Here is a 14,797-nt window from a genome sequence, read left to right as displayed (position 1 = left end):
GCCAAGGAAGTACTCAAGCTCGTCTCACTTGATTTGCCTTTATGGTAATCTTCAATTTTACAACACCACTGAGCAGGTGGATTTTACATCAAGTTTATGAGTTATTCTAACAACTAGGAAAAGTTTCTTAAGGTAATGGAAAAGAGTCTTTTGGGTGACTTTATCAAAGGTAGACAATACACCAGTGAGCACTGCTCACTATCCAAAATTCACTAATATAGCCTCAAATTATGTATTCTGAGTATAACTAAAATAATTTTGGTTTACAAATTTCTATTTACTTTTTTGTGACATAAAAAAGGCAATATATATACTTCAATCCATATGGCACGTTATCCTTATGTAAACAAAGATGAAATAATGCATATAGTATTAAAAATATTTCTTGCAGAATCTATAAAATGCTAATCATATTTGTTGCCTGTGGGAAGGGGAACTCCTCTGTGTCGTGCAGGAAAGTAAAAGTTTGCAGTTTACCACATAGCTTGGCTATGAATAGTCACAATAATTAAACTGGGAGATGGGGACACAGTAAAAGAGCATTTGTAGTTGGGGTGAGAATAGAGCTGAACTGTCACAAGGTCAAAAGATAGTGCCTGAATTTGAAACACAAGCAATACAAGCATGTCATTTAAAGAAACAGAAGTAAATACCAAAAGAACCACTCAGTGCTGAACAGTGATTGCCTCAGGGAAGGGGGATATAGAGGGGCCCTTAGGAGAACTGTGTGATTCTTTTTGTGCAGGTAAAACTTGGGTAAAAATAAAAATGATTTAATGATATAACTTCCAAACAAGTTAATAAGCTTTTGGCAGCTAACACCATTCAGGAAAATCTCCAAAATGAAACTTCTACAAGTTAGGTTTATATTAAGTGACAGGCTTTAGAAATTTCATAAGTGCTTATAATAGCAAAAAGAAACAATGAAATGAAATAAAAGCAAAGGTAGAGTCAAAATTGGAAGTGAAGAGCAAGGAAAAAAGAAGAGAATTGAAAGTTTGCTATTTTCCTCATTGCACACAATTGCCAAATTTGATAGATCAAATTTGGTTTAAGTATGTGTATTTTTTAACATTACCAATATTTTATTACATCATTAAATAATCTTCCTAAATATACATTTAAAGACCCCTTAATACTTAATTATATAGATATGCCCCTGCTTATTTAATAAAGGTTATGGGACCATAGGAAGTATATCAGTATTCCCCATACCTACCTTAAAAATATTTTTAAAATTTTGAAATAGTTTGATAATATTTTTTAAAGTTAAACAGTATTAACTACTATAATTGAAAATAGTGAATATGGAAACTTTCAACTCATATTAGGAAATTTAGCATGGGATTAAATCACTGACTGTAAAACAACATATTAATTATTAAGAAGAGGCTGATTCATTAGTCAATAAGGGGAGGTGATTAAAAATTTATATATACTTAAATCACATGACATTTTTAGTTGACTGATCAAACTGAACATATCTGAAGCTATATGCAATTTAGAAGGCCCAGCTAACCAAAGGACTGAAAGAAGCTATCCAGAGTAAAAGGGGCTACTTTAAATATGGTAGCTGTAAGGCAAATAGGGATGAATGTTGAGTTATATTTTATGAGCTTTCATATTGAATATATATCGTGATAAGAAATACCTCAATTACTTGTATTATCTTCTTTCCCAAGTGTCCTAACTAGCAAAGAAGATTGTAAATTTTTTAGTGTAGATATAATTCTATAGTATTTCTGTCCAAATTCTCCTCCTTCCAAATGCCCACACCCAAGTTCTGGGCGCAGAGTTGAACACATGATCATATGAGATTTAATCATTAAGTACAAATAAAAACCTGCTAGCTCAAACAGCACTTCTCTGAATTCTCTAGCATCTTCAAATCTATGCATGATCTTTTATAGTCCAAATCTTTCAAAATTGTATCAATTTAGTTGCTTAGAAGTTTACTGATATATCATATTTTATATTAGTGTACAATACTAAAACACAGAAAATAGCAAATGTCATCAAACATCAATTTTTCAGAATCTTTCCAACATCACATAAATTCAAACATCATAAGAAAGAGCTGGCACCAGTAATAAGATTATAAAAGGCATCATTCACAAGTGTCAATATTGATTTCTACCAGTATTTGGAGATGGTAGAGGGCATTCTTTCACATAAGGTATTTCAAAATAGTAGACCGGGGGGCTTATTTTTTCTTTCTTTCTTTTTACCTCATTTCCATCTTCATCAATTATTGAGATGTAGTTGGGATGAGTCTTATTTGGATAGGACAACAGGACATCATAATGGGCTAACTCAACAGAATCCAGGCCAAATTCTTTCCACTGAGATTGAATTTGCTTTGCAAGCTGAAAGTTTTGTTCTGTTCCAGCTAAATGTGGTATCCGTGTAAAATTGCTGTTGAAAAAAAATTGAAAGTGGTTAGAAATTTTTAGTCAGACTTTATCTTAAATCAACAACCAAATAAGGCTGATTTACATTAAAAAAAAAATTTTGAGGTGTTATACTTTACAAAAGCAAAGTGGGGGCTTCTCTGGGGGCACAGTGGTTGAGAGTCCGCCTGCCGATACAGGGCACACGGGTTTGTGCCCCGGTCCGGGAGGATCCCACATGCCGCGGAGCAGCTGGGCCCTTGAGCCATGGCTGCTGAGCCTGCGCGTCCGGAGCCTGTGCTCCGCAATGGGAGAGGCCACAATGGTGAGAGTCCCACGTACCACAAAAAATAATAATAATAATAAATAAAAAATAAAGGAGAGAAGGAATTATATATGTTGCTAAAGAAAAAAAAACCCTCCCCTGAAAGCCACCTGGGATTTCTGGTCTTTTGAGCATAAGCTGTCTGTTCTCCCTATTTGACGCCCTACAGTAAATGCTGGACTCCTTCACCTCAACCTGGTGTCAGTAGACTGGCTTTGCTGCACAGCAGGCTAGCAGACCCAAGTTTGGTTAGGTAACATTATGAGTGAAATTCCTGGTACAAGTTTTGTCATTCCCACCAAGATGCAATGGTGTTCTATGATCAGGTTTAGAACCCACTCATTTGGAGCAAAGTTAATCCTGAAAATGATGAGTAGGAAAAAAGATTTGTTTCCAAGGATAAATAAATCAACTGGCCACAAAATCAGTGCATTACAGGTTTTGCCACTAACTTGTTGTGTAATCCTGGCCATGTCTTCAATTTCTCATCCATACATGGGGAGAATATTGCTACCTCACTAATTCACAAAGATTTGAGCCTCAATTAGACAACTGCTAAGAAACAGAAGTTCATTTTTTTTTGTTTTAATCAATTGAGAAGTGTGTCACACTGTCTTGATTCTATTAGAATATCCAGTTATTTTCTAATAAGAAGAATAATTTACAAATTATCCAAAATAGCCAACAACATGTATTAACAAAATAGGCTCATACATCTCTGTCTGGCTAGAAAAGTTTATATATGTTCCAAGGATCATTATGTTATCTCAATTAATAAAGGGAGCTATTGGTATTCCTGTTTTCATACATTGCATCTGGTTTACAAATGCACAGTGCTTGGAGAAGTTAGATGACCTAAAGACAGCCAGTGAAAGACGGAACTGGTATTCAAATGTAGATCAGTGAAAGCTAAGACACTCTTCTGAAATAATCTTGTCTTTCAGAACTGGGTGGAGAAGGAAATTCCCTCTAAAGACATGCAAAATAGTGAACAGATCTGAGAATTTAACTAGATGTTACAAAACAAAAGGGAAAACTAGGACAACCTTGCACCCCAAGGAAGACTGAAAAGGCAGCCCCTACTTAACGCGCTGCCCCAGCCACTATTGAGAGTCAGGTGACTTAGAAGTAGTAGAGAATTTTTAGTAGTAAAGCGAAGGATTAGAAAGGGGAAAAAGACAGAGGATCTGAGGCTTTAATGACCCCTAACCTAAGGGTCTAAATAGACTGAAAGCACTCTGATGGACAAATGGCAAATTGGAATTCTGGAGAGTCCAGGAGGCTTCTGGAGGTTCCGTGGTCCTTGGAGGGGTGAGTGGGGGGTTCTGTTAATCTCTTTCTTTTGTTTGTTAATGATGCAAATCCTTGAGTTCTAAACAGTTAGAGGAGCTTGGTCAAGGCCACGGAGAATAAGCAAGAAGCTGACAGCCCAGAAAGTGAGCTAGAGGCAGGCATTCATTTTATTTCTTTGCTGGTCACTCCATCTCACAGGTTAGAAAAGGAAAAATGAAGCAGAGGCAGCACCCCTGTCTAGGAGTGAAGATTATATCTCACCAGACTTCCACTTTTATTATACCTATTATACATAATTATAGTAAAAGAAGTGCAAGAGGCAGAAGGATTTCCACAAAATTTAAGCTTCTGGGTCTCTCACTTGAAATGGCCCTTCCAAAGACTTGATAGATGCCCTAGCAAATTTTATTGATAGTTTTAATTCTATCGTAATTAAATAGACATATGTGTTTGTATGACTATGTGTAGGTACATCTATACATATATATACTTACTTGACTGTTTTTACATAAAATTATAACTTGTATTCACTAAGCAGTCCTTTAATCGTTATCAGGACTTCAAGTATGTCACTTTGAAAAAGCTAAGCATTCCAATCAATTATTCAATAAAAGTGTTTTATTTTTAGTTGCCTTGCAAATACTTTTTAAAATTTACTCATTTACCTCTTTTTCCCTACACCAGGGATAGCTATTTCAGGAAATAGGGAGCTGGTTTCTACACTAGGTCACATATATGCTCTCTAATTTCATGCTCATCAGAACAATATCACTATCCCCATTTTATAGAGGTGAAAATGATGGCTCAGGAAGGTTAAGTATTCACTCAAAGTCACTTTAATATCAGTGGGCGAAGATGGAATTTAAACTTGCGTATGTCTGCCTTCGAAGTCCAAAATTTATTCTTTTGACTAAAATATACTATCTTCCTCTGAAACAGGAGTCAGCAAACTATGTTTCACTGACCAAATCCAGCTCACTTCCTTTCTTTGTACAGACCACAAGCTAAAAATGGTTATCACATTTTAAATAGGTGAAAAAAATCAAGAGGAATAATATTTTGTGACATATCATTTATATGAAATTTAAATTTCAGTGCCTACAAATGAAGTTTTATCGAAACTGTCACACTTATTCAATTACGTATTTACTATCACTTTTTTGGTGCTACAATAGCAGAGCTGAGTAGTTGGGACACAGATCAGCTGGCCTACAAAAGCTGGACCTTTACAGAAAAAGTTTAGTGACACCTGCTTTAAAACATCTATCATGATAAAGTTCAGCTGAAGGTACAATCCTCTCCAGATGAAACATGATACAAGATCTTCAGTAATAAAACCTTTTTAAAAAGTCAGTTTCTGTTTATGAAATATTGAATCAAAACTTCTAAACAGAATAGTAAACTTTTAAGTATATGCTTACTACAAGAACGTCTTGATGTTCTCTGCTTTCAATTCATCCAAAAATGCTTTCTTCACATTATGCCGTGGAATGTTAGTAGCTTCACTGGAGGATTTTGTAAACCATCCTGTAAAATACAAACAAATATAGGAATGAGATTTGAGCTTATAGACAGGGCCTATTTTTTCTTATTATTGTATTTATCATATATAAAACATCAATGACCTCTGGTATTAACTGAGATTTTCCAAAGTTTCATTGCTCTTGCCTACTTCCATTGGAAAAAAAATCATGCAGACAGACTTAATTACAAATCAGTTGCAACATATTTTTAAATCCAATTTCAATAAGTATTGCTGTTATTCTAAGAAATGTTTTATGAAATTAGCGCTAAAATTGAAGATGGTTCAACTGATGGGAAAAATGAAGGCAAAGAGGAGATCCACCTTCTTTCTCTTTAAAGCTTCTATCCTCAGTGAGGACGCCTCTGCTGACCCAGAATAAGCATTTAGTAAATGTTTGTAATGAATTATTTATGAGTATATTTCAAGTACATAAATTATCTCAAAGAGTTGAAGGCAATTCAGAATTGTAATTTGTTCTGGTTCTGAAACTAAAGCAAAATAAGCTTAAATATTTTGTGCTTGCAGTTGAAGTAGGCTTCAAAAGTTCAACTTCAGAGAGCTACAGTGAAACTCCAATTCACCCAACATCTCTGCAAGACACACAGTGAACAGAGACTAGAGCAATGGGTAGCCAGATAGCGTAGAGCCATTAGCCCTGGTAGTTGGCTTCGTGACATAGTTTATTTAGATAAATGATATGATCTGTGCATAAAATGGTTACCTAAATCACCCAGCTAGCTTTCATGGAGCTTTCCAGTTATTAATCACATACACGTTACACAGATGCATATATACACGCATATTGAAATAAATGGTTGGCAGCAAATGGAAATACAGTTCCACCAGTATGTAAAATAAAGAGACTTGGATTAGACTGTAGGATAAGGGCACTCGGAGGATGAAATGCTTGAATCGAGATCTAAAAAATGAGCTGGATAAAAAGGACGGAGGCCTGTGGGAGGGAGGGAGCAGAGAATCCTAGGAAAAAAATTAACAAACATTAATAAAGAACCCATAGCCACTGAGCAGTGAATATAAGGGTGGGGCTGAGGGCAATACTGGGACGAATAAAATTCTTTTAAAAGATGCAGAAGACTTTAATCCTCATGCTACCCTTGCCCACGTTGTACAGCTGAGAAAACTGAAACTCGAGTTGAAGTGTGCCTTTAACGAGCACACTTATCTAAGCCCCACAATAACCCTAATATCCACATGCTAGTTATGAGCAGAGTGTGGCTCAAAGGTTACACAACAAGCAAGAAGAGGCTGAATTTGAGCCAGCTTAGTTGGTCTATGCCCTGGTCTTCTAAATCCCAGAAAGGGGACCCAGAATTCAGAGTATGGCCGAACTACCAGGCTATACCTTAACGCTAGTCCTGTGCATTAATGTCCAGTTAGAAGCATCTCCTCACCAGAAAAGAATTTTTAAAAAGTGCCAATACCCCAGTACTGTGCCAGGAGCTTTAGATGCTATTTCGTTTACGATTCCCACTAAGTTACAGATAGTATTCTTACAAAGGTTGACAAACTGTGGCTCAGAGAGACTCGGTAACTCGCTCAAGGACACAGAGAAGTTGCAGAGTTAATATTAGAATTTAAAAGAGTCTCAGCGAATCTGTGCTGCCCCCTGGTAATCATGGAGAGTTGGGTTAAGTCTGCAAATCAATACACAGGGGAAAACGCTCAAGAACTGCTATTAAGGATCTGTTCAGAGCACTGACAATGTCAGCCGGTTAGCTCCTAAATGTTCCTCTTTATTTACTCGCAAGGACGAAAGAATGAGACAATAGGGCTCCCACGCAGCAGTGCCCTGAGTTCTACCTACTGTATACACGAAGCAGGTCCAGGCACAGGCACTAGATAAAGACCCCAAACAGGTAAGAGTCGTTTCTTGCAAAGCTCCTGGGACGACCTAGCAAATGCCCCCAGAGATCCGGCGCTCCTACTAAAACGTACCGATTGCTCGCAGGGCCCCAGCAGTTGGAACTTTCTCAAGTTCACTTTGAGTCTCTCCGTTCTACTCCTTACCCTGGGTGACTGTCTTAACAGTAGCCCGTCCAGCAACTTCCACCTAACTCGCGGGTGTTCGTCCCCACTTTCCCCCACCCCCCGGGAGACCGGGAGACCGGGAGACCAACAGCTGGCCCGGGAATCCCGCGAACCGCCAAACAGCCGGGTAGGCTCGGGGTTGTGCGTGGCGAGGGCCCCCGTACCGAAGAGGAAGCCGAGGACGAAGAGGCAGGCGGCCAGCACCAGGGCCCCAGCGCACAGCCAGCGCGGGCGGCGCCAGGCCACAAAGGTCGAGTCGGTTTCGCGCAGGAGATTCCACATCTCAGCGTGTGGCCGTCGGGGCCTCCGGGGACCGGTGTCTCTGCGGTGGCCACCCTGCTGCCTCGCGGGCGGCGGGACAAAGGCTTCCTCCTTCGAGGGCCGCTTTTAGCAGTTCTGCAGCCTAGAGTCCACTCCCAGCCCAGTCCACTCGCACTCCCAGGGCACTCAAGGTTTCTCCGCCCCTGAAAGTATTTCTAGTTTACTCTCAACCAATCCCGGAGAGCAAGAGGCAGTATCAGTCCCCAGAAGAAGAAAACCCGGCCCCTTCGGAGGGGTGCTTAAAAAAAAGTTTAGCTTGAAAATTTCTAGCCCTTATTTTAAAATAAAGGAAAAGAAGGAAGAAAGGGAAGGAGGAAGCAAAGGACAAACTCTTCTCCTTTCTCCACTTCCAGACCACAATCCGATTCACAAAAAGAACACTAAGTACCCCGTAATTCAATAGAACGATCCTCTTTTGTCTGTCTAGGAAAATGCATGTTCCAGGCAAGTTGGTAGACTAAACTATTCCTCAAGAACTTTTTTCAGATCCGAAATCCTATTAAATACTATTATAGCCCTAAAAGGAGTAAAATCAAGTAGAAAACGGTGGTGTCCAGTTCTGGCACTGCTTTGGATATTCAGGGAGTGAATTTTGGTGTCAATGCCAGTTACCACTGTGCTCTTTTTCCTAATGAAGATCATTGATACTTATCAATTATTAGGGAATTATTCCTCCCTTTACATAGCACAACCATTTTTAAAGAAATATTATTGGAATTTGCTGAAGGCAGAGAGTACATCTCTTTTTATATCAGAGCTGCCCTTGGCACTCTCTTACACTGTGGGTATGAAATCAGTCTTTGTTGAGTTAACCTGAAGAGTCAATCACACATAAATCTACCCCTGTTATAAATTCTTTAAAAATTATAACAATGATATCTAAAGGAGGACAATAACGACATGCTTTATCAACGATGTTTTTATAATCTGTAAGGGAGACTGCATGCATGGCCTCTAGCTAGGAGTGCTTTATGGAAGTATTGCATTTAAAAGAATCGTGAAGTACCAGCAGAGTTTGAACCAGGGGAGATGAGAAGAAACTTTGGGTCTGGGAGCCAGAGCGATAGTCAAGGAATGGCAGATAGTTTGCTTTGGGAAAGGGAGCGCACAGGGAGAGAGCGAGGAGACACGGGGCTACATCATAGAGAATGTTGGGTACTCATAAAGAATTTCTGAGCTGAGTGAAGAGATGTGGGAAAATTAAAATGTTAACAGTGAACCAAGACAACTACTAGATGACTTAGGACAGGAAAGGAAGGAGTTTCTTCAGCCCTTTCTAACAATAGCTTATATTTATTAAATGTCTCCTAATGTTCCTATTGTTAAATCTAACCAGGAATGGTGGAAGAATAATACTTACTGAGCACTTTCTAAATGAGCCACTTTATATACATCAACTCGTTTAATCATCGGCACCCTTCGTGGTTGATACTATCACCCTTCCCGTTTTACATGTAGGAAAACTGAAATTTAATGAGATGAGATAAATCACTCAAAGTCACAAAGCTAAGACAAAATCCAAAGTGTGCCTTACTCTAAACCACTGTACTGCCTCCCTTGAGCATGGGCTGCATTTGCTAAGCTCTTTGCTTGTATTGGGAGGAACACTGGGCTTGGAGTCGGAAGACTTGGACTTAAGCTTTGGATCTGGTCCTGTCTAAGCCTTGTACCCTGGAGAGTCACATATTCGGTTTACTTGAATGTATCTTCTCATTTGTAAAATATAGGATCATCTAATAACATTATTAAGTACCATCTGTTAATAAAGATGTTCTGAAGGTCAGATGCGAGTATAATTGAGGGAAATTATATTTATTAAATATAAGAAGGGTTTTGAACAATGTTACAACTACCTAACAATTTAATTAATACCCTTATGGTGAGCTGGGCTACATTTGAAGAAATCAGAGAACAAATGAACATCTGTGAAATCTTATTGAAAGGATTCGTTCTCTCCTCATGAAGCTTACAGTTTAGTGGGGAAAACATAGCTTTAAGAGTAATTAATGCCTCATTAATATTATGAGCACATTGCACATGGCAGGCACTTGCTATATGCTTTACAGAATTATTTCATTTAATTATCAGGATTTAGCCCCAAAGAATTTGAAATCTCTAACAGGTGGTTTTGCAAGCCACACTAGATTTTTCTTTTCTTTTCTTTTCTTTTTTAAGCTGCTTTCTTTCTTTTTTTTGTATTTATTATTTTTGGCTGCATTGGGTCTTCGTTGTTGCACGAGGGCTTTCTCTAGTTGCGGCGAGGAGGGGCTACTCTTCCTTGCGGTGCGCAGGATTCTCACTGAGGCAAGCCACACTAGATTTTTCTGTTGCTACTATTTCTCTTTTACAGCTGAAGAAACTAAGCTTTAATGAAGTTGATTAACACCCACCTTCCCCCCCAAAAAACTTGACACATGTTTGCTTTGATAAGCATTAGATCACACTGTACTTCCTTCTTCGACTATTGAGGAAAGATTGTAGATGATTCTTCATACAAGGACTTGTAGAAGAAGAATGCCAAACCCGTAAGATACGTTATTTTTCTTGATTGAAACATTTATCATACTATATTGTAACTGTGTTTCCTTGTCCAATTTCCTGGATGTTGTGAATTTTTTTTTGAGGTCAAGGACTTTATTTGATACATATTTATACCCATAATTCCTCGCACAAGATAGCTAGGAATGGCTATTTGTTTCAATTAACGAACAGGTGAATGATTGAACAGAAGAACAACTTTAATGTTCGAAAGGAAAACTATTTGCTTGATAATTCACTATGTATTATGTCACCTAATGACAAATGAAAAATCTGACATCCCTACACCTTGCCTGGGTTGCTATTTGAGATTTCAAAAGCATTGGTTTCATACAATACTCTCCCCAACCCTGCACCATTTACTTCCTTCACACATTCATTATGACTCATAAACTCCCAAGGAAAAATGAATACAACATCTGTTTAATAATGCTTTATTTTTGAAAGTGTCCAAAATTGCAAATGTACTCGTCTATGTGGACATCTTATTTCCACTTTCATATGCATAACTTCTTATATGGACGTATTATTTCCACTTTCATATGCATAATTTTTTCTCTCTTTAAAGATCCTGCTTAAAAATACCTATGTTATGAAGTCTCTTGATATTCATAGACATTTGGTACTAATATAGTGATCTCTACTTTTCCTTAATTTTGTGTCAGCCTTTTGTTACACATGTTACTCTCTTATTCCCTTTCAGATTTAAGCTTCTTGGTGCCAGGAACCATATCACGGTCCTGTCTATTTTCCAGAGTTATCACAATGCCTCGCATATAGAAACACCCTTTTGAATGAATGGATGACATGCTAAGTAAAGAAGCATTATGAGGTATAAGAGATCATTACTGTTACTGAAGAACTTTACTCAAAGGGGGAAGGCAGGACCTAAACGGAAAGATAAATAACAATACCAGAAAACAGAGATTATGAGCCAAAAAGAACAGCAATAGCTTGTGCTCAGGAAAGCATTCTGGCTCCTTGTTTGTACCTAATGACTCCTATTAACATCATTAGCTTTTGTTTGAAGAACACCTTGAAATATTTCATAGTGCCATACGCCCATCCATACACAAAAAATGTGTGGCTTTACTTTGTAGGTAGGTAGATAAGGTAAAATGTGACCTGATCATCCTCTTCCTCTCCCAGTGCAGGAAATAAGAGATTCAGAATAGAAATATTAAACGAAGGAAACGTAATACACTTGTATCTGCTACTAGTTATCAGCTCTTACAGAATCTCTAGACTGAAAGCTCCAAAGAGGAAGGGCTGTGCCTGACAGAGCACTTGGCACATAATACTTATACGATAAATACCTTTAAATGATTGAACAGTACAGCAACTATTAGATGATGAATAGTTATTACCTAGTTACAAAACTCTTTTAAACAATAGAACAGTAGAGTACAAAATGAAACTCTTTAACTTTAATTCAGTAAAGAGAGAAAGCATTTTTGTCCTTTACTAATATATACTCATTTAGACATTTTATTCAGTCTGAAAGCCATCTCTTAAAATTATCAACATGGGCCAAGTACTGGGCTGCGTCACAGAAACACCAAATAATAAGATCTTTTTTTGCTTAAGCTGCGATTTCTGACTCTCTGGACTGTAAGGTTTGGTAAAAGCAGATGCTCAATAAATAGTAGCTATTATGATTCCCTACCTATGACTGGCTAGAATTGAATATATATAAATCAGTACAAAATAGTTGTGCTGGCTAACCAGCCTTGGAGAGAATGTGTATAATCCAACCTTGTTAGGCTGAAATGATTTAAAGCAGTCTTGACCAAGAAATCTTGGAATATTGCTGTCAACTCAAGTGGCAGGAAGCTTGAGAGCTCAAACAGAACAATGTTGTCAGATTAATTTCCCAAGGTCTCTACTCTGTTTTTGATTTCCCAACTCAGAAACCTTAAGTGGAATCCAGTGCACTATATAGTGATTCTAAATTCCTTAACAAAGCAGTGCAGGCTATCTAGATTTTGGATTCTTTTTGGCAACATCCTCCATTAACCGCCCTGTCGTGTACTCTAATGTAATTTCCTTAGTCTTGCTAACCTTCAGTTTACTCATCTATAAAATAGTAATAATACAAGTTCCTGTTGCACGCGGTGGTTAAAAAAGGTTAGCAGAAAAGCCTGGCACTTAGATCACTGTAAGTGAATAAGAGATGCTGTTGTTATATATTTCAAAAAAATCATGTAAAATCATTATCTTATTTGATCAGATTATTTTAAGTAAACATCATATATGTACTTAGAAATCTCCTGTGTTTGAAACCAATACACTATCATTATGCTAACCTACACTTAAGAAAAAACTATTCTTATGAGAACAGTAAAGAAATATATTCCAAAGAGTAAAATGAGATACTCTATGCATAATACTAATATTTCTTTCATAAATTGAAAGTGATTAGATCAGTCAATATGGCAATAAGGACAAGATAAATCTGTCTTTATACAGACATGAACTAAATCAAACAGTATTACACTCATCTCTGGAATATGTTTGAAAGAAAACAATTAAAATTTTTTTAGCTCCTTTATCCCCAGGCTCTAATACATATTTACTTTTTAAAAATAATGTTCTAAAAAGAAAAATACTTTAAAGCTCCATGACAAAGGAAACCATAAACAAAACAAAAAGGCAACACACAGAAGGGGAGAAAATATTTGCAAATGAAGAGACCGACAAGGGATTAATCTCCAAAATATACAAACAGCTCATGCAGCTCAATATCAAAAAAACAAACAACCTAATTAAAAATGGGCAGAAGATCTAAATAGACATTTCTCCAAAGAAGACATACAGATGGCCAAGAGGCATATGAAAAGATGCTCTAACATCTTTACTAACTATTAGAGAAACACTAACTAGAGAAATGCAAATCGAAACTACAATGAGGTATCACCTCACACTGGTCAGAATGGCCGCCATCAAAAAATCTACAAACGATAAGTGCTGGAGAGGGTGTGGAGAAAAGGGACCCTCCTACACTTTTGGTGGGAATGTAAATTGGTACAGCCACTATGGAGAACAGTATGGAGGTTCCTTAAAAACCTAAAAATAGAACTACCATATGATCCAGCAATCCCACTCCTGGGCATATATCCAGAGAAAACCATAATTTGAAAAGAAACATGTACCCCAATGGTCATTGCAACACTATTTACAATAGCTGGGACATGGAAGCAATCTAGATGTCCAACAGAGGAATGGATAAAGAAGGTGTGGTACATATATACAGTGGGATATTACTTAGCCACAAAAAAGAACAAAATAATGCCATTTGCAGCAACATGGATGGATCTAGAGATTGTCATACTGAGTGAAGTATGTTAGACAGACAAAGACGAATATCATATGATATCGTTTATATGTGGAATCTATAAAAATGGTACAAATGAACTTATTTACATACAGAAATACAGTCACAGATGTTGAAAACAAACTTATGACTACCAAGGGGGAAAGGGGGGGATAAATTGGGAGATTGGGATTGACATATACACACTGCTATATATAAAATAGATAACTAATAAGAACCTACTGTATTTCACAGTGGACTCTACTCAATTCTCTGTAATGACCTATATGGGAAAAGAATCTAAAAAAGAGTGGATATATGTATATGTATAACTGATTCACCTTGCTGTAGAGCAAAAACTAACACAACATTGTAAATCAACTATACTCCAATAAAAAAAAACCTTTAATAAACATTCTTGAACACAAAAACAAAAACAGAAACAGAACTCTATGACTTCCACTTAATCTGTAAACACAGAATGCTTGCACTCTATATTACACTTTAAATAATGTAGCTTGGAAAGACAAGAACTCTCTTCTCCAAGTGATTTTCTATCATTTTAAAATTTTCAATCTTTTAAAGGTGGAGGGTGATTATATGAACATATACATTTGTAAAACTCTTTTCACTACACATTGAAATTCTGTGCATTTTATTGTATATAAATTATAAATCACAAAAATTGATTTAAATAAAAAGATAGGTGTATAGGTAAATAAGATTATTTCTTAATGATTCCTCTAAATCCCACTCTTTTAAACTAATTAATTCTCATTCTCCTAAACTAGGGGAATCTTTGCAGACAAGTTTCTTTCCTTTGAAGTTTTGAGAAATAGAATATTTAGCTTTTCAATCAAATGATAGAATGGGTTTGTAAAAGGACACATTTTAAGAAAAAATATAGAGGGTTTCAGTTAAATTTTAACACTAAAATGAAGCGTGTTTATCTTTTTAAGAAATGTATATAGAAGTATAGGAAATAAGAAGCTCAAAGTAATCTTTTACACCCTTCTTTCCTTTCCTATACCATATCACCCTCC

At 36.9% G+C, this 14,797-nt stretch overlaps 1 protein-coding gene across 2 annotated transcripts in view; it reads right to left on the bottom strand.

Annotated features, from left to right (window-relative positions):
- FOLH1 (folate hydrolase 1) overlaps positions 1–7,998 on the bottom strand; it is a 65,479-nt gene extending 57,481 nt beyond the window's left edge. For both annotated transcript variants that reach the window (XM_060017207.1, XM_060017208.1), the window contains exons 1-3: positions 7,747–7,998; positions 5,430–5,535; positions 2,229–2,415 (exon numbers count right to left, since the gene is read on the bottom strand). In XM_060017207.1, the coding sequence (XP_059873190.1) occupies positions 2,229–2,415; positions 5,430–5,535; positions 7,747–7,864 (411 nt within the window). In that variant the 5' untranslated portion in view covers positions 7,865–7,998. The remainder of the gene's footprint in view (positions 1–2,228; positions 2,416–5,429; positions 5,536–7,746) is intronic.
- Between the last annotated feature and the right edge of the window lie 6,799 nt (positions 7,999–14,797).

Source organism: Delphinus delphis, chromosome 8 (assembly GCF_949987515.2).
Source record: "Delphinus delphis chromosome 8, mDelDel1.2, whole genome shotgun sequence".
In the NCBI taxonomy this organism is placed as follows: domain Eukaryota; kingdom Metazoa; phylum Chordata; class Mammalia; order Artiodactyla; family Delphinidae; genus Delphinus; species Delphinus delphis.
This window is presented reverse-complemented; position numbering and strand designations above follow the sequence as displayed.